Source organism: Mustela lutreola, chromosome 2 (assembly GCF_030435805.1).
Source record: "Mustela lutreola isolate mMusLut2 chromosome 2, mMusLut2.pri, whole genome shotgun sequence".
NCBI classification, from domain to species: Eukaryota; Metazoa; Chordata; class Mammalia; order Carnivora; family Mustelidae; genus Mustela; species Mustela lutreola.
Window position 1 is genome coordinate 171,979,987 of NC_081291.1, and position 21,279 is coordinate 172,001,265.

Consider the following 21,279-nt stretch of genomic DNA (forward strand, 5'->3'; position numbering starts at 1 on the left):
TGTCTCCCTCCAGGCTTCATCTTGCATCATTTTTCCCTCCCTTCCCCTATGAGCCTGTCGTTTCTCAAATTTCTCATATCAGTGAGATCGATCATATGGTAACTGTCTTTCTCTGATCGATTTATCTGGTATGACAGACATTTGAAGACGGCCACCTTAACTTTTAAGGAAAAACTGTCTTGTTCCCATTATTATTAGCAGTCCACATGGGCTAATAAATTAATTGACCTAAATACCATTCCAGGGCTACAGTAGGAGAGGATGGTGTAGGAGATGAAATGTGCCATAAAACTCTATGGATGAGAGTCTTATAATAAACACGTTTCTTTTTTTTTTTTTTTTTTTCAATTTAATTTTTAAAAAATTCTTAATTTCTTATTAACATATAATGTATTATTAGCCCCAGGGGTACAGGTCTGTGAATCACCAGGTTTACACACTTCACAGCACTCACCTTTGGGAAGGACATACCTTCCCTAATGTCCATAACCCAACCACCCTCTCCCTACTCCCCTCCCGCAGCAACCCTCAGTTTGTTTTGTGAGATTAGGAGTCTCTTATGGTTTGTCTCCCTCCCAATCCCATCTTGTTTCATTTTTTCCTTCCCTACCCCCCAAAACCCCCACTTTGCCTCTCAACTTCCTCATATCAGGGAGATCATATGATAATTTATAAACACATTTCTTCGCCCTAATTTGCTTCAATGAGAAAATGTAAGCATATGAGAAAAGAACTTAGTAGGGCCATATTGTAGGATTTCTGAGCAGTGGTGGAATGTTCATCTGAGATTCGTGATCATGCACTTTATATCACACTAAGCATAATCGTTGTATACTTTTTCTCTAGTTATGCTCAGTTTGTATGTAAGTCCAGGGTAGGTAGATAGCTGAATTTATAGGTATTTGGAGTTTGCTACTTAAGAAAAAGGAAAGATAAAAGTTGTAATTTCTAAAGATCTAATCACAATTAAAGACCATGGGTTTGAAGCTGGGAAAGGAGTAAGGACCAGAGAGAAGAAGGCTGACAGATCTTCCTATTGTCATGTCAAGACTTTTTGAGTAAGGTAGAGAAATTCAGTTAGAAGGACATGTCATTGTGGTTAGAAAATGGGATTTTTGAACCCAAGATTTTAAATGCGCAGCAACTGATTATGATATAGTACAAAGGTACCTATGTATAGGGATCTGTGTTAATTGGTAGGGACAGGGGGATAACCAAGATAAATGTGCTATTTGTCCACATGAATTTTACATTCTTTGCTTAGTCTACACGAACCTCAATTTTAGACATGTGTAAGTTATAACGTAACATAATGTAACAAAGTGTTGCATATTTCAAAATGTAGATGGATATTAATATTTCAATTTCTAGATAACCCTGTTTTAAGCATAAAACTGTCAAGACAGGGGTGCGTGGGTGGCTCAGTTGTTTAAGGTCAGACTCTTGATTTCGGCTCAGGTCATAAGCGTTGTAATCATAATCTTGAGCTCTGCATCAGGCTCCATGCTCAGCACAGAGCTGCCTGTCCCACTCCCTCCCCCATTTACATGCACACACACTCTCCCTAAACAAATAAATAAGTAAATAAATAAATAAATAAAAATTTTTTAAGTGCCAAGATAAAATTCTACAAAAAGTGAGGTTGAGAGAATCAATTATCATATGGTTTCAACTTATTTGTGGAGCATAAGAAATAACACGGAGGACACGAGGAGATGGAGAGGAAAAGGGAGTTGATGGAAATTGGAGGGGGAGATGAACCATGAGAGACTATGGACTCTGAAAAACAATCTGAGGGCTTTGAAGGGGTGGGGTGTGGAAGGCTGGATGAGCCTGGTGATGGGTATTATGGAGGACACATATTGCATGGAGCACTGAGTGTGGTGCATAAACAATGAATTCTGGCACACTGAAAATAAATTAAAAATAAATAATTAAATTTTTAAAAAAGATTTATTTATTTATTTATTTATTTGACAGACAGAGATCATAAGTAGGCAGAGAGGCAGGCAGAGAGAAAGGAGGGGAAGCAGGCTCCCTACTGAGCAGAGAGCCCGATGCGGGGCCCGATCCCAGGACCCTGGGACCATGACCTGAGCCGAAGGCAGAGGCTTTAACCCATTGAGCCACCCAGGTGCCCCAAATTAATTAATTTTTTAAAAAGTGAGGTTGTACCACTTTTCTCCATTGCTTAGAGAAGAAAACAGGTAAGTAACCCATCAATTTAATGGTATGCTGCAGTCTTTCCTAACATTCCTAAATATTAATCAAAACTATCAAAACAAAGTTTTATTATGGATGTTTTCATAAGAAACTGAAAATAACCTTCAACGCACAGACTACAGACCCAGGAATTTCAGAGAATAGCAAGTAGATTAAATGCCAAAAATCTATCCCTAGGTATATCATATTCAAACTTCAGAAAATCAATTTTTAAAATCTTAAAAGACACCGAAAGGAAAAAAACACTTTACCTATACAGGAAAAGAGGTAAAATATTAGGCTTCAAAGAAACTTTTATTATTATTTTCATTATTATTACTATTGTTATTAAAATATGATACTTGAAATTTCAGCTGACCAATTCCAGTACCACTTTTGTAAGTTGTCTTACTGTAACAGCCTTCTCCCCAGAAAACAACTAGTCTAACATTAAGTAGCATTCATGTAGTTCTCACACCACCAAATTTGTCTTGCTGAAGTTGTCTCCTTTTATTTATACCCATTTTCCATTTGCTGACCTTTTTATAGGATAACAATCAGGCTTTTTACAGCCAAGATGTTCTTAGAAAATGACATTTTTCCTTCCCATAAATTTCCTTTTCATAGGATTTTTTTTTTATCTTTTCTAAACAGTTTGGCCAGGTAAGATTTAAATTACAGCTTCCAAAAGAGAATTATTTAATTGTTGAACAATAAAGAATCTTATTCCCCATTCTATCAAATTTGATCTGTTCTATGCTAATAAACTCTTCCAAGCAATATTCAAATGAAACAAAGATAAACCAGTAAATTGACCTACATATATAAGAATAAATGGCTTTCTTATTTTCTTTCTTCTCCTTTCCCTAAGTCCCATTCTTTTGGGAAAACAGCAAATTAACATCAAAGTAAGTATAATAAATATTGGTGAAGGAAGATGCAGAGCAGAAGATCTTGAGCTCATCTAGTCCCATGGACACACCATGCATGGCAATTAACTCTGAAAACAACCTAATGACTTGCAATATGTATCTCCATAGCTAGATGTAGAGAGAAGTCCACATCAAAAATGGTACGAGAGATGGAAACAGTCAGGTACCAGACCCCAGTGCAACTAAATACAAATAGAAGAGACATCACTAGCACATCGGAGTGAAGGGATTAGACCCCTTACAAGCACACCCACTCCAAGACCCACAGTGGGGAGACAGTCCCTGAACATCTGGCTTTGAAAACCTGGGGAGGGGGGAAGCTAAACTCCAGGGACTTTAAAAACCAATGGGGCTCAAAACCAGGACCTTTAAAAACCAGCTGTGATTAACTCCAGGAGAGCTTGAGGGCAATAGGAAACTGGGTCCAAGCCTTTCAAGAACCAGCACACCAAATAACTCAGCCCAAGACACAGCATAGAAACAGTAGTCTGAAAGTCTGGAAGAGATTTATTGACTAATTTTAGGATGTGTGCCAGAGAGGCTAGAATCTACAGAAGCTTTCTCAGGGAGCAAAGGGGTTGGTAAGCACCACTTTTCTTGTCCTCCCCTAGTCCAGATAGCCTGACACTGTGGGACCCAGTGCTAACACTCTCCATCTACCTTGCTAGTATCCAGTGCCCTGCCTAAGCATTCCCAAAGCGGCTCCCATGCCACCACACCCGAAGGCAGCCCTGGCTGAAACTGAAGCCCCTGGGAAGTGACTCCTGTCCTCGGGAAAAGGAAAGCAAACCCTACACACCAGTGTATCCATAGCTACCATAGCTGAGCCTCTTGGCTGCACAAGGAGCAAACTCTGTCCAATAGTACACTACAGCTGTCCCCAAAACTAAGTGTAGATAGACAGGCTAAGTGCTAGGCCTGCCCACCAGCAAGCTTGTATCCATTGTAGCCTACCCTCTCAGCAGGCCACACAGGGGACAACAGCTGAACACCAGTGAACCACAGCAGGTGAAGCAGGTCTTTGCAATCAGCTGAGGTAAGGTCCAGCCCTGCCCATCAGTGTACCCATGGCAATCATGGTTCAGCCACAATAGGAGGGTGCATGGAGTCCACATGAGAGACATTCTTGCAGCACCTTGCTCTGGTCACCAGGGGGAGTTGCTCTACAGGGGGATTACAGGGCTCCTTCTCTCAAGACTACTATTTTTCAGACCAGAGATATAGCTGACCTCCCTAATACATAGAAATAAATACAGAGAGTTAAACAAAATGAGGAGATAGGGTTATATGTTCTAAATGAAAGAATAAAACAAAACCATAGAGAAAGAGCTAAATGAAACAGAGATAAGCAATACTCCCAGATAAAGAGTCCGAGGTAATAGTCATAAAGATACTCACAGCACTTGAGAGAAGAGTAGATGAATTCAGAACCTCAAAAAGAGATACAGAATTTAAAAAAAAGAACTAAGCAGAGCTGAAGAATTAATAATTGAATTGAAAAAGACACTAGAGCATATCAGTAGCAGATTAGAGGATGCAGAAGGATCAGTGCTTCAGAAGACAGGGTAATGGAAAGAAACCAAGGTGAACAACATCTATTTTATATATGCATTTATATCTATATGTATGCTGAAGGAAATCTGCAACATCATCAAGCATAACAACATCCACACTATAAGGGTGTCAGAAGTTAGCGAGAGAGAGAGGTGGGCAAAAAACTTATTTTAAAACCTCATAGCTGAAAAGTTCCCTAATCTGAGGAAGAAATAAACATGTCTGTTCAGGAATCAAAAAGAGCCTCACACAACACGAATCAAAGGAGGTCCTCACCAAGACACTTAATAACTAAAATGACAAAGACTAAAGATAAAGAGAGAATCTTAAAAGCCGCAACAGAAAAGCAAATAGTTACATGCAAGGGAAATACCATAAGAACATCAGTTTATTTTTTTGGCAGAAATTTTGCAAGACAGAAGGTAGTGGCAAAGTGCTGAGAAGAAAAACTTACAACAAGAACATTTTACCTGGCAAGGCTATCATTCAGAATTGAGGCAGAGATAAAGAGCTTCCCAGACAAACAAAAGTTAAAGGAGTTCATCACCATGAACTCTCCTTACAAGAAATGTAAATGGGATTTCTTTAAGTGAAAAAAAAAGGCCACAAGTTGGAAATAAAAAAATAATGAAAGGAAAACGTTTCATTGGTAACAACAAATATAACGTAAAGCCAGTAGATTAATCATTCATAAAGTCAGTAAAAAATTTAAAAATAGTAAAATCAATTATATCAAAAATATTAGTCAAGGATTATACACATTTAAAAATGCAAAATATAACATCATATACATAAAACATAGAGTACACAAAAAATTAGTGCTTTCATAATGTGTTAAAACTTAAGTGACCCCCACCTTAATATAGACTGCCACATACACAAGATGTTGTATAAGATCCCCATGGTAACTACAGACCAAAAACCTTTAATAGATATACAGGAATGAAGAGAAAGGAATCCATGCATAACATTAAGAAAGCCATTAAGCCACAACAGAAGAGAGGAAGAAAAGAAAAAAGGGACAGAGAAGAACTACAAAAACAACCAGAAAACAACTAACAAACTGGCAAACCGTACATACCTATAAATAATTTAAGTGTAAAAAAACTAAACAGTCCAATCAAAAGGCACTAAGTGACTAAGTGGATAAAAGCAAGATCCATCTCATCTGTATGGTTCCTACAAGAGCCTCACTACAGACCTAAAGACAAATATAGACTAAAAGTGAATGGGCAGAGGGACAGCTGGCTGGCACATTAAGCGTTTGCCTTTGGCTCAGGTCATGATTCTAGAGCCCTGGGATGGAGCCCCATGTTGGGCTCCTTACTCAGTGGGGAACCTGCTTTTCCCTCTCCCTTTGCAGCTCTCCCTGCTTGCACTTGCTCTTTTTCTCTTTCTCTCTCTCCCCCTGTTAAATAAATAAATAAAATCTTAAAAAAAAAAAAAAAAAAAAGTGGATGCATAGAAAAAAAAATACTCATGCTAATAGAAGTAAAAAAAAAAAATGGGTAGCAATACTCATATTGGACAAAAAGGACTTTAAAACAGAAACTGTAATAAGAGACAAAAGAAGGTCATTACATAATGGTAAAACAGTCAATCTAACAAAAGAATATAACATCTGTAAATATTTAACACCCAAACACGATCACCTGTTTAAAACAAAGATTAACAGACATGAAGAGAGAAATTGACAGTAATACAATAATAGTAGGAGACTTTAATACCCCACTTACATAAATAGATAGATCATTGAGACAGAAAATCAATAAGGAAACAGTGGCTTTGAATGACACATGAGATAGATGCACTTCACAGATATATACAGAACATTCCACCCCAAAACAAGAGAATACACACTTTTCAAGTGCACATGGAACATCCTCCATGACAGATCACATATGAGGCCGCAGAATAAGTCTCAATAAATTTAAGAAGCATGTTTTCTCTTCACAAAAGAATGAAATCAACTGCAAGGAAAAACAACAACAAAAACAACAAAGAACTGGAAGAAACACAAAGACGGGGAAGCTAAATAACATCTTAGTAAACAACCAATGGATTAATGAAGAAGCAAAGGTAAAACCACAAAGTATCTGGAGAAAAATTAAAATGAAAACACAATGGTCCAAAATCTTTGGGATACAGTAAAAGCAGTTCGGGAAGAAATTTATAACAATACAGATCTACCTCAAGAAACAAGAACAATCCCTAATAAACAGTCTAAACTTACACGTAAAGGAGAAAGAAAAAGAAGTAACAAAGCCCAAAGTTAACCGAAGGAAATAATAAAAATCAGAGCAGAAATAAATGAGATATGAAAAAATAGAAAAGATCAATGAAACCAAGATCTGTTTCTTTGAAAAGACAAACAACTATCAAGAAAAAAAGATACAGTACTGAAATAAGTAAAAAAATGAAGAAGTTAAAACTGATACCACAGAAATACAAAGGATTATAAAAGATTGCTATAAAAAGTTATATGCTGATAAAAATTATATGCCAAGAAACTGGACAACCTAGAAGAAACATCACTTTCCTGGGACTGAATCAGGAAGAAACTGGAAATTGGAACATATCAATTACTAGTAAAAAAAATAATTCAATCAGTGATCAAAAACCTCCCAACAAACAAAAGTCCAGGACCACGTGGTTCCAGAAGGTAATTATAGCCCCTCTATTTAAAATATTTAAAGAGTTTATTTTTTAAATATCTAAATAGTTAATACCTATCATTCTCAAACTATAAAAAATAAAAAAGAGAAAGGAAAGCTTATCAATACATTCTATGAAGCCAGCATTTCCTTAATGCCAAAACCAGAAAAAGACACTGGGGAGAAATTGACAGAGAGAGAGAGAGAGGAAAGAAAAAAGAAAATTACAGTCCAATATCCCTGATAAACACAGCTGCAAAACTCAACAAAATGTTAGCAACTGCACACAACAATACATTCAAAAGATCATTCACCACAATGAATAATGATTTATTCCAAGGATACAGGATAGTTCAATACTCACAAATCTATCAACATCATACACTGCTCAACAAAACAAAGATAAAAATCATGTGATCATCTCAAAAGATGTTAGAAAAAGCCTTTGACAAAATTCAACATCCATTCATGATAAAATCTCTCAACAAACTAGGGTTAGAGAGAACATACCTCAACATAATAAAGGCCATATATGAAAAATGCACAAATATGATAACACTTAAAGGTAAAAAACTGAAAGTTCTCTCTGTAAGGGCAAGAACAAGATAAGGATGGCTACTCTTGCCACTTTTACTCAACTTAGTACTGTAAGTCCTAGCCACAGCAATCAGACAAGAAGTTAAGTTAATTACTGGTAAAGAAGTTAAGTTATTGGTAAGAAGTTAAGCTATCACTATTTGCAGATGACATGATACTATACATAGAAAACCCTTAAAAACCCCACCGATAACTATTAAAAGTAATAAAGAAACTCAGTAAAGTGAAAGGATACAAAATGAATGCCAAAAAGTGGGTAGCATTTCTATACACTAGTAAGAAAATAGCAGAAAGAAATTAAAAATTCTTTATATATGAATCATACAATGCTCATAAAAAGGGATGTTCTGATTAACTTTTCTTATGAACTTAAAGTAAACCTAGGAGACAAAACATTTTTAAAATTTGGGGTGCCCGGGTGGCACAGCTGGTTAAGCATCTGACTCTTGGTTTTGTCTCAGGTCATAATCTCAGGGTTCTGGGATCAAGCCCCATACTGGGCTCTGAGTGCTCAGCATGGAGTCTGTTTGTGACACTCTCCCTCTGCCCCTCCCACTCATACTTTCTCTCAAAGAAATAGATAAATATCTTAATTTTTTTTATTTTAATCTTTCTTAAAAATCTTTTGAAAATGATCTAATCCCTTCCCTGACTTATTAAGTATAATCTGCGAAGGAGAATGTACATGTTTGATGAGTTACATCATGTAACCTAATCATTATTATGAATAACAATTCTCATTGTATCTTTCCGGGATGACTTGGGAGTCAGAACTGATTATATATAATCTTTAAGAAATGCAACACAAGATTCTCTTCTGCATAAATCCTGTTTATAACTTGCTTTTTTCCCCTTTTTTCTTTCAAATCTGAGTATTACAAAATTATGATAAACTAGAGTTAGCCTTTTTATAATAAATGTAAACTTTACATACACATGCTTTGATTTTCAAAATATGAATTATTTTCATATTTAATCTCTAAATATTTGTTTCCTAACTTCCCGTAAGATGGCTGCTTATCCTATTAATTATTCATTTGACACAAATACAGATATGCTTCAGAGATATTGTATTCAGTTTCAGACCAATGCAATAAAGTGAATATGGCAATAAAAGCAAGTAATTTGGGGGTGGGGGGGTTCCCAAGCATATAAAAGTTACGTTTACATTATATTATCGTCTACCAAGTGTGCAATTATACTATGTCTAAAAAAATGTACATGACTTAACTTAAAAATACCTTTGCTAAAAAATATTAATGATATCTGAGCTTTCAGTGAGTTATAATTATTTTGCTTGTGGAAGATCCTGCATCAGTGTTGATGGCTGCTGACTGAATAAGGTGGTGGTGGCTAAAGGCTGGGGTGGCTGTGGCAATTTCTTAAAATAAGACAAGAATAAGGCTTGCTGCATTGATTGACTATTCCTCTCATGAATGATATCTGTATAGCATGAGATATTGTTTGATAGCATTTTACCCAGAGTAGAAGTTCTTTCAACACTGGGGTCAATCCTGTCGACTTTACTTCTATTTTATCAATTAAGCTTAGTATTTATTATCATGTCGACAATCTTCACAACTTCACCAAAGTAGATTTCATTGTAAAAAACCACTTTCTTTGCTCTTCCATAAGCAGCAGCAACTCATCTATTCAGGTTTTGTCATGAACTTGCAGCAATTCAGTCACATCTTCAGGCTCCACTTCTAATTCTAGTTCTTGCTATTTTCACCCCATCGGCAGTTACTTCCTCCACTGAAGTCTTGAAGCCCTCAAAGTCATCCATGAGGGTTGGAATCAACTTCTCCCAAACTCCTGTTCATGTTGATATTTTGACCTATTCCCACAGATCACAAACTGTTCTTAATAGCATCTAGAATGGTGAACCATTTGCAGACGATTTTGAGTTGACTTTGCCCAGATTCATCGGAGGAATCACTCAATCTCTATGGAAGCTATAGCTGTATGAAACATCTTTCATGATGTTTCATAAGCTATGTAGCTTTCCTTGAAAGTCAAAATTACTCCTTGATCTATAGACTGCAGAATGAATGGTTTATTAGCAGGAATGAGAACAATAAATCTAATTGTGTATCTCCATTAGGGTCCTTGAGTGACCAGGCACATTGTCAATAAGCAGTCAGTTTTGAAAGGGTTTCCCACCCCCCACCCCCGAAAAGGAGGTCTCAAAAGCAGGGTGAAAATATTCAGTAAACCATACCGTAACAGCACACTGACAGCTGTGCTGTCATCCTGACTTTGTTGTACCATTTCTAGAGCACAGGCAGAGTAGATTTAGCATAATTCTTAAATGCCTTGGGATTTTCAGAATGGGCACTGGCTTCAACTTCAAGTTAGTTCCTACAAGAGAATCAGCTTGTCCTTTGAAGCTCTGAAGCTAGGAACTGACTTTTCTCTAGCTACTGAAGTCCTAGATGACATCTTCTTCCATTAGAAGGCTATTTTGTTCTACATTGAATATACGTTGTTTAGCATAGCTGCCGTCGTTAATGATTGAAACTAGATCTTCTAGATAACTTGCTGCAGCTCTAAATCAGCACTTGGTGCTTCACTTGACACTTTTATGTTATGAAGTCAGTTTCTTTCCTTAAACTTCACAAATCAACCTCTGCTAGCTTTTCTTCTGCAGCTTCTTCTCTCTCAGCCTTCCTAGGACTGAAGAAACTTATGACCTTGCTCTAGATTAGGCTTTGGCTTGGGGGACTGCTATGGTTGGTTTGATCTTCTCTCCAGACCACTAAAATTTTCTCCATATCAGCAGTAAAATTGTCCTGCTTTCCTAGGTGCTCACTGAGGTAGCACTTTTCATTTTCTTCAAGAACTTTTCCTTTGCTTTCAGGTTTACCGTTTTAAGCAAGAGGGTGGCTCAGTTGGTTAAGCAGCTGTCTTCAGCTCAGGTCAGGATCCTGGCGTCCTGGGATCAAGTCCCACATGGGGCTCCTTGCTCAGCAGGGAGCCTACTTCTCCCTCTGCCTGCCACTCCGTCTGCCTGTGCTCACTCTCTCTCTGACAAATAAATAAAAGCTTTTAAAAAAGAAAAGAAACAAAACGAAACACTGGTGACACTCTTTTCTCTTGCCCCCTTCCCTTCAATGGACCACCATCACACACCCACACCCACACCCATCCTCCTGCCAGCATCACAAAGGTTGATTTGTGATTGAACCTAGAACTTGACCTTCTGAGTTGAGGTTTTTTGAAAAAAAAAAAAAAAAAAACCCTCTCTCAGCTTTCACCAACTTTCTTCACAAAGCTTAACCATTTTTAGCTTTTGATTTAAAGTGAGAAATGTGCAACTCTTGCTTCTCACTTGAATAATTAAAGGTCAATATAGGTATATGAACTGGTCTAATTTTTATATTGTGTTTCAGGGTCTAGGGAGGCCTGAGAAGAGGGAAAGATGGCAGACAAGCCAGTGAGTGGAGCAGTCAGAATACACACAATTATTGATTTAGTTTGCCATCTTATATGTGATCACTGATCACAGATCACCATAATGATATAATGAAAAAGTTAGAAAGACTGAGAAAATTACCAAAATGTGACACAAAAACACAAGGTGAACAATGCTACTGGAAAAATGGAGCCAATAAATTTGCTAGAGGTTGGGTTGCCACAAATCTTCAATGTGTTAAAAAAAAAAAAAAAAGTATTTGTGAAGCAAAATAAAACAAGATATGCCTATGAGTTCACCATTTACGGCATGGAAGAACCTGGAATAAGGGCTCTTTCAGGTTACAATTAAGTTCTTTCTCATCCTGGTGAAAATATAAAGAGCTTTTAGGATGAGAAAGGTTATATACCTTCTTAATCTGAAGTGTACAGAGATGGAATGCTTATGTAAAGGTAAGGACAGGAAAGCTACATAGTAATCTGGGTTTTTCTTAGAATGATTTTCAGTTTACCTATGTGTTAATAATATTATCAACGTAGTTTGTATAAAGAGATATTGAATTTTGGTACCTGGTTCCTGCTTTCTAAGATTTTAGAGAGCAATTAAAAATGCCTAATTTTCAATTTAGATAAAAATTGTAGGCATAAATTAGACTTCATTTTTTAAGTACTTACCAATTATCAACCACAGCCAAATATTATATATATATATATATATATATATGTAAACACACAGCACACACACATATCTAAACACAAAAACATACACATGCATGCATATATATGGCATTAATAAATTCATAGTGTTTACTGAGACAATAATTCATTCTATATTTACAGATATGAAAACTGAAGCTCAGTGAGGTTCAAAAGCCAGGGAATTCGTAAGTTTATGTTCCAATATGAGGTAGAAATCACATTGCCAGCTGGAACATTAAAAAAAAAAATTCTTTCAGGACCAGAATTAGGTCCTAAAAACATTGCTAAACTCAGAAAATATCAAATAAATTTGACAAATACTAAATGGTAGCATTCTAGAAGATGTAATAGCAGTTTAAAACCTGTAGTAGAGTTCTAATTCTAGAGTTTCATACAGATCAACTTTCCTGCATATAAAAATTCAAACTGGGGCGCCTGGGTGGCTCAGTGGGTTAAGCCGCTGCCTTCGGCTCAGGTCATGATCTCAGGGTCCTGGGATCGAGTCCCGCATCGGGCTCTCTGCTCAGCGGGGAGCCTGCTTCCTCCTCTCTCTCTCTCTCTGCCTGCCTCTCTGCCTACTTGTGATCTCTCTCTGTCAAATAAATAAATAAATAAAATCTTTAAAAAAAAAAAAAAAAAAAAAAAAAAATTCAAACTGACAGGGGCACCTGGGTGGCTCAGTCAGTTAAGCGGCTGAGGTCATGATCCCAGGGTGATCAGGTCATGATCCCAGGGTGCTGGGGTCGAGCCCCACATCAGGCTCCCTGCTCAGGAGAAAGCCTGCTTTCTCCCTCTCCCTCTGCCTGCCTCTCTGCCTACTTGTGCTTTCCTTCTCTCTCTGTCAAATAAATAAAAAATATCTTTAAAAAAAAAATTCAAACTGACAAATTGTGAAATTAAATATTGCACATATCTTATTTATTCATGTGGCTCTCAGGCCAGGGGACCTATACAAACCAGAACTTTGTTTGAATTCACCCAGTGCCATCTTCTGTTTCTTAGTTCAACTGGCAACTCCTCTCTGCTTTCTGCTTTCTTTTGGTTTCTCTCCGTTTCTTCAAGTTATAAATAATAGTAAGACCCAAACTGGCTTACTAATTGAGTATGGGGATACAATAGCATCTGAGACTGAGGAGGAAAAGTCTTAGAAAAGAAAGACCTGGATGAAGGAGGGAGACTAACACTGTATATAAACTCTGCCTAATACCTAGCAGAAACCCGACCTATATACCTAAACTTCGGAGATTCTAAAAAGCCCAATTAAGGCTAAAATATCTGAAAAGAAATTTCAGTTACTACCCATAGCAATGGATATGAAGTTTGGAAAAAAACTGCCTCATAAAACAAACAAACAAACAAATAAACAAACACAGTCTTCAGGAGAATAAAACAGGATCCAGAGTCTCTACAATGTATTGCTCACACATCCAGTATATAATTCAGAATTACCACATATATAAAGAAACAACATAATGTGGCTCACATGTAATGAAAAGACAATCAAAGGAAACTGGCTCTTCTGAGATTCAGACTCTACAATTAGCTCGCAAGGATTTTAAAGTGACTATCATAACTATGCTCGAAGACATAAACAATTATGCTAAAAATCAATAAACAAATAGGAAGTAACATCAATAAATAAGAAAGAACCAAATAAAATTATGGTTTTGAAAAATATCATATCTAAAGTAAGAGGTCAGGGTGGACATACAGCATTCGCTTAGGTAAACAGCACCTTTTCAAACAAGCCAGATTCACATTTTAAGTATAAACACATTAAAAAGCTGAACTAAATATTATTTTTATGTGCTCTTGGTAATTGTTTATGGTCTTGTTCAACTCTGTTAGTGAGGAATTATTTTTCAGAAAGGTATAGTGACGTCAAAGTAAATTATATTAGTAATTTTTCACCTGTACTACCCATCATAGATATGGAACCACAGCCTTCTCTCCATGGGCATGCTTATTTGTGGGTTCACTTTCCTGCAATGCTGACAGGATGTGAAAATCAGATTTTCTATCCCTTTATGAAAAATTAATATAAAGGAATGGATGCTGGTCAAATTTATAGATACACTCCGGCCATTAAAAAGAATTCACTACATGATATTACATGAGAAGGGTACAAAGTAGTCAGAGCTATGGTATTAGATCTCTTAGCATTACTATCTAACCAACCAAAGTTGAGCAATCAAACCTCTTGTTTTTATTAATTGGCAATTAAAGCTGTTTTATTACATATTTTATAGGTATCCTGGTCTGTAACAATGGCAGAGAAGAAGGGTAGTAAAGCGAGGAGTTTGCTAAAACGTATCTATTTCTTGGCTAAGCTTCAGATACACATTCAGTCTGAATCACTCTTCTTCTTCTAAACCTGCACTTTGTGCTCCTATCACACCAGATACATTGCTCAATAATGAAATTAGCACATTCTATTGTAATCGTCATTTTGTTGCCCACATGCCACAGCATACTCAAACTTCTTGAGAATGGGTATAATTACTTTCCTTGCCACAGGCAAAATTCCCACATTGATTCCTACTTTCAGACCTCCACAAAGCTGAAAGATTAAAAAATGAGAGATGAAAAATGAGGAAAGAAGTTTTACAAGACGTCTGAGACAGTGCTAATCACGAATAAGATTTTAAAAACCACAGGGCTATTTTACAAAATGAAATTCCATTCATAACCAAAATTGTAACTGAGTACTGCAGGCTGAGTACTGCAACCAAGTAAGTTTTCTCATTTCAGAATGAGGGCTTGAAAATCATCTGAAATTTAAGTTAATAAGAACGAATATAAATTTGTAGAAACCACACCTCACTCACTATTGATAAATTTAAGGTATCTTTAAACCTGACTGAACATCCTAAAATAATTGCCTAATCAAAAATGTGTCACAAAATATTATGAGGCCAGGGGCGCCTGGGTGGCTCAGTGGGTTAAAGCCTCTGCCTTTGGCTCAGGTCATGACCCCAAGGTCCTGGGACCAAGCCCGCATCCAGCTCTCTGCTCAGCAGGGAGCCTGCCCCCTCCCCTCTCTCTGCCTGCCTCTCGGCCTACTTGTGATCTTTGTCTGTCAATTAAATAAAAAAAAAATTATATATATATATATATATATATATATATATTAGGAGCCCATTAGCTAAGAATGTCATCTTCTAGTAAAGATTACAAAATGAGAATTATGCATTAATAAGGAATATTGAGGGGCGCGTGGGTGGCTCAGTGGGCTAAAGCCCCTGCCTTCGGCTCAGGTCACAATCTCAACATCTCGGGATAGAGCCCCGCATGGCATTGGGCTCTCTGCTCAGCAGGGAGCCTGCTTCTTCCTCTCTCTGCCTGCCTCTCAGCCTACTTGTGATCTCTGTCTGTCAAATAAATGAATGGAATCTTAAAAAAAAAAAAAGGAATATTGAAAAAGGAGAGTTAAACAGTAAAAATTTTTCCTATGTGCTTACCACAATCAGCACAGATGAGGCTTTCTAAAAAGGATTTATTAATTTATTGTAGATAGAGAGGAAGTGCAAGCATGGCAGGAGGGGGTAGAGGAAAAAGAGAATCCTAAGCAGACTCCCTGATGAGCATAGAGCCTGACATGGGGCTTGATCTCACAAACCTGACATCATCCCACATAGATGAGGCTTTTAAAATTAAGGTCCTTGGGTGGCTTGATCAGTTAAGTGTCTGCCTTCAGCTCAGGTCATAATCCCAGGGTCCTGGGACAGAGTCCTACACCAGGCTCTCTGCTCAGTTAGGGAGTCTGCTTCTCCCTCTGCTTCTGCTGCTATTTCTCTTTCTCTCTGTCAAATAAATAAATAAGTAAAATTAAAAAAAAATAAAGATTAAAATAAAAATAAAGATTTAAATAAAAAAAAATAAGATTAATGACTAACATTAGTTGTCTATCTAGAAATATTCCTAGGTTGAAGATCAATTCATTAAGCTATTACTAGAAAAAAATATTGCCCTTTATGTAATTCTATGTTCATGAAATAATTCTTTAATTTGTAGACCGACTTTCTGAAGGAATCTATCCACAAGTGCAAACTTTTATCAGATACACATTTCTGTTCTCAACAGTAGTGAAGGAAAAAAAACCAGTATTTACCAGGACAGACAATCTGTGACAGATTCCAGGGAGGTTACCCTTCTCATATACAGCCAATGTATGTCTCAGAAGAGTCCTGAGTAAGTATTATACTCATTTAACGAACAGAAAAATTAAATTCAGAGGGATTAAATTATATCTCTGAAATTACACAGATGTTAAACGGTGAGGATGAAAATTAAACCTTGTTCTATGAGAATCCAAAGTCCATGCTCTTTCTACTCCACTGCAAATTGATAAAATGCCATTTTGCTCCACAAATCAGTTTCTGATGAGCTTGCTTAGTGTAAATCACTTCTGCAGAGCCTACACTACTCATTCACCCTCCATGGGACTGATAAAATCAAATGTCTAACTCATTCAAGCTGTTGATACTAGACTCTGGATCTACTGCTGGAAAAATCCAAAAGCCAGGCTTCTAGCATCTAAGGCTAGAAGTCAAATATCTGCTTGCTCACTTGACCTGGATCTAGACAGAATCAATTCGGGTTATTTGTCACTAATTAATATGTGCTGAAACAATGTTCTAAACATTCAGGGTGTATAACCTTTTCATTCTGCGTGTCTCAGGGATAGCAGAGGACAATCACCTCTTGATTAAGCTGGATGGAGAAGTTAACCTTTGAGCTGCATCCCGGCACATGAAGAAAGAATGATTTTGATAACTAATGGAGCTGGGAAGAGACAATTTTTTTTAATACAAAAAGAACAAATGGATATAAGAAAAGCACTTAAGTACTTCTTACACAAGGAGCAGAATATTTAGAACATATGCAACCTTAATAAATGAGTAACCATTAAATAAAAATGTGAAGATGGCACAATCTTAAAGAATGTTTTTGCCTGATCTCTGGCCCCTGATTCATGAAATGGCTGTGATTTGCACTTAAGAGTATAGTCACCCTGGCCTTTTCTTCCATGCTTTTTGGAGAACATTCAAGATGGCAAGAAAGGCATTTTTTAGGTATAGAAAGCACTGAAAATTAGGAAAATCTGGGTCTACAAGGGCAGAAGCTCCCCCCCAAAATGTTGAAGAATTAAGAAAGGATAATCACTGAACAGGGATAACAAGGCAGCTATCATCACATTCTTTGAATTAGAAATCATGGACCAAAAAAATAAATAAATAAATAGTGGAAGAAAATTTTTTAAATTAGATATCAGGGACTGTCCATAAAGAATGTTTTCAGTAAAACATGAATGTAAAATTAATGTCTCTGGAATAGATAGCAATTTAGAAACTGGCATCACTTTGATTGTGAGTGAAACCATTGTAGAGCTGGGTTTTGAAAGACAGCTGCCTTCTTCCTCTATTCTTCCTGGTATTTAAAGTCAGAATCTATTTACTTCTTTGGTAGTATACAGTGGTCTAGATCTCTGGGCAGGTTTAATCTGGGATCTAGGTATTTTTTATGATTAGAAACTACAAAAATTTCATATATTTTGGAAGGATTTCATCAACAAATGCATTTTTATGTTCATCTACAGTAACAGTAGGAGTAGAAACCAAAATAAAAAATATCCTAAACTTGCTGAAGGATTATTAACCATGCTATCTTCAAATAAACATGTTGCCTCTTTTAAGCTAGAATAAAAAATTCAGTATAAACTGCCAATAGCTACTCCCAGACATTATGCTAAAAGTGGTCACAAGCTTCGAATCACAAATAACCAGTGGGTGTAAATGTCTCACTCAGAGTAACCGCCATTCCCTTCATCCCTACCAATTCTTGACAGATGGATGGATAGATACACATACACACACACACACACTCTCTCTCTCTCTCTCTCCTCTAATTATCATTACATTTTTTATTATCTGTTGAACCCATCTTGCCCATAACCAATTCTGGCTAAATCATGTCTTCTGATTCCCTCGAACCTTCTCCTTAGCGGCTAGTAATTTCCCAGAAAAAGTAATGTAATGGTGTTGACTGACACCATTATAAATTCAGGTTTACATATTTTCTTATTATCTCCAGCTCAGGAGAGACATGTTTCTACTCTTGGGAAACCACACACCTTACGCCCTCTATAATCTTCCAGCTCTTTCCCTACACAGGTTCTTCTCCTTGAGCCCATGAACAATATAAATAAATCTCCTCTACCTTGACAAAACCTTTCTGGCCTCTCCTAATGACTAGGTGTTAGCATTTGTTTCTCAGTTCTTTCATTAGTAAAATTTCCTAACTATGTACTGTATTATTTCATGTATAAAAAAAAACTCAAGAATAAACGAAACTAATCTGTGATGACAGAAATTGTAATACTGTCCTTGGGCAGGCAGTAGGAGAGACTGACTGAAAAGGGATATGAGGGAATTGGCTGGAGTGATGGAAATGTTCTATATATTGATTAAGTTGCTGGTTGCACTGCTGAATGCCTCATTAAAACAGAGGGTTAAGCCTCTGCCTTCGGCTCAGGTCATGATCCCAGGGTTCTGGAATTGAACCCCGCATCGGGCTCCCTGCTCAGTGGAAAGCCTGCTTCTTCCTCTCCCTCTGCCTGCTGCTCTGCCTACCTGTACTCTCTATCTCTGTGTGAAACAAATAAAACCTTTAAAAAAAAAAAAACAACTCATCGAATTGTACAATTAAGATCTAAATGCAAATTATGTCTCAAAAATAATTCAGAAAGTATAGCATGTATTCTCTGGTATTTCCTCCACCAAACTACTCTCTTACACTTTCATTTCTTGTTGACTATATCCACCACAATATTATTTTGTAGGTACTTTTCCAACAACAACCAGAATGCACATATTAAAACCCTGTTAGTTGGGGCACCTGGGGGGTTAAGCCTCTGCCTTCGGCTCAAGTCATGGTCTCAGGGTCCTGCGATGGAGCCCCACATCAGGCTCTCTGATCAGCAGGGAGCCTGCTTCTCCCACTCTCTCTGCCTGCCTCTCTGCCTCCTTGTGGTCTCTCTCTCTGTGTCAAATAAATGAATAGAATTTAAAAAAATAAATAAATAAACGCTATTAGTCAACAAATGTAGTCACCTCTTCTGGGAAGGATTACTCCTAGGTACAGCTTTTTTTTTTAATCTTTTGATGATAAAATACAGTTTCCTATAAAGTAGAAAATATACTCTTATTAATCCAAGGGCATCAAAAGCAATGAAATTTATTATCTGTCTTACTGTGCCTACAATTATGAAAATATAAAGAAAAGATAATCCCTCACTCAAAGATAGCTATAATCTCTTTGTGGATTGAGATTTGCCTGCTGTGGGTAACCAAGAGTTCCCTATACATATTAGTTAAACAGAAAAAGTTTCCTAAGTAAGTACTATTTTTGTTTTTTTAACTAACTAAAAGACCTATACACAGAAGTTTTATGTTTGGAAAACAGGATTATGTGCAATATGAACAATTACTAAATCACTAAATGTTTCAATTATTGCTCTGTTACACTGAATTCATAGAGTCAAATATTCCTCTAAGTATAAGGTTTCAATGAAAATTTGGGTTAAAAAATTTTAAATTTACTGCAACTTTATAATATTATACTCATGCATTTAACTATTTTAGAAATGACTGTTTCATGTACTCCCTTGCACTGATTATTGAGGTTAACAGATTGACTCTTTTGAGAGTAGTAGATATTCTAAAGGCACTAAATATGACAAAAAAAAAAAAAAACCCTGCACATTTTGTTAGCTTATTTTAATCTTGCTTATAGTGAAAAACATATCTGTGCAATAGAAAAACCTTCCTTAGGAAAAATGCAAATTTTATAAATTGCCAATGATCCAGATAAAGTAATTTGCAGTCCCTGGGAAATTGCTATTCCTTCTATTGACTTAGTGATTTCAGGGAAAATATTTAAGTAACAAACAAAATCCCCCCAAGTTTCTAAAACTGCTTTTTGAATCTCTGAATCCATGGCCTTAATATTCCACAGTTACATATTACAATATACTCACCATAAAAAAATTTAGTACACATTTGTGTTATCTCTAAAAGTCAACAAAGGATTTTTTTAGGGTAATTGCAAATTTTAAACTTCAGGAGAATTAGGCTAGCCTTGTGATGCAGGTGGTATCCATTGAATAAAATCTTCTTTTTCTCAAAACCCTCCAAACTCTCAATTCTTGAAGATTGCAAAACAAAAACCTTAACAATAAAGTTTCATGTTTTATCAAAATGCCTTAAGAAGAGTGTATGGAGTCATTCACTATTGGAAAATTCTGTTTTTAAAGTTAAATAACTTAAAGATTTCTGCACCTTTATCTTCTTACCATATAGGCTTACTGGACACAGAAACAGACAAATGAGGAAATATATTTGTGAAGATTAAATTCCATCACAGCAAGCAGTAAAACGTATATGAGAGAGCCAACATTAAAGAAACAACCACCCTAATGGCTGCTGCCCGAGATAATGTTGTGCTGACACAGCAGAACTCAGACTGAGGGAGGTGAAATATTAACTGAAATTCAAATACTGGGATGTTCCTTTTGGATATATAGTTCTTAATCAAAATTATTAAGTGATATTGATTTGTATTCTTTTTCATGATTGAAATATGGCTTTGTGAAAGATATGCAACAAAGTAAGGTTCAATTGCATTATATTTGTTATGTAGTGTATCAGCTCTGAAGAGCAGCTTTTAAAAATAATATCCAAGATACAGATTTAAGATGGTTATGCTGACACTTTATTTTTCTTGTACATATGGATTTGATCTCTCTCAATTCTCAAGTTAAATTTAAAGAGTGCACAGCAAATATTCTGTGTGTCTTGGAAATGTGCCTGGGTAAGAAGACTATGAGAAACAGATAGAAAGGTTAGGCCAGCAGTATATTTTTGAACTAAATGTCACCAGGCAATACAAGCTTTGTAAGTACATATTTTATATTAAACTACCTAGACTTTAACTAATGCTTTGGAAATGGCTTTCAACTGTTTGATCATGTTTTAAGAATGAAACTGAGTTTGAAACATCAAAATAGACTTCAGTTAGCTTTATGTTCTGTAATATACTTTTATATGGACAATGAACATGAATAAATTTTTCCCCTAGTACTTATTCATATTCATTGATTAACAATGTGATTATTTTTATATCCATTGTATTTTACACTGCTAAATCTGAGCCCTTTGACATATACT

At 36.3% G+C, this 21,279-nt stretch overlaps 1 protein-coding gene across 6 annotated transcripts in view; it reads right to left on the reverse strand.

The window, feature by feature from the left end:
* The window catches only part of ALCAM (activated leukocyte cell adhesion molecule), a 211,844-nt gene that overhangs the window by 104,287 nt on the left and 86,278 nt on the right, over positions 1-21,279 (reverse strand). The window contains exon 1 of one of the 6 annotated variants that reach the window (XM_059164263.1): positions 15,672-15,693. The exons of the other annotated variants lie outside the window; for them this stretch is intronic. Within the exon in view, the coding sequence (XP_059020246.1) occupies positions 15,672-15,681 (10 nt within the window). The 5' untranslated portion in view covers positions 15,682-15,693. Of the gene's footprint in view, positions 1-15,671; positions 15,694-21,279 lie in introns of those variants that run through there. 6 annotated transcript variants of the gene reach the window in all.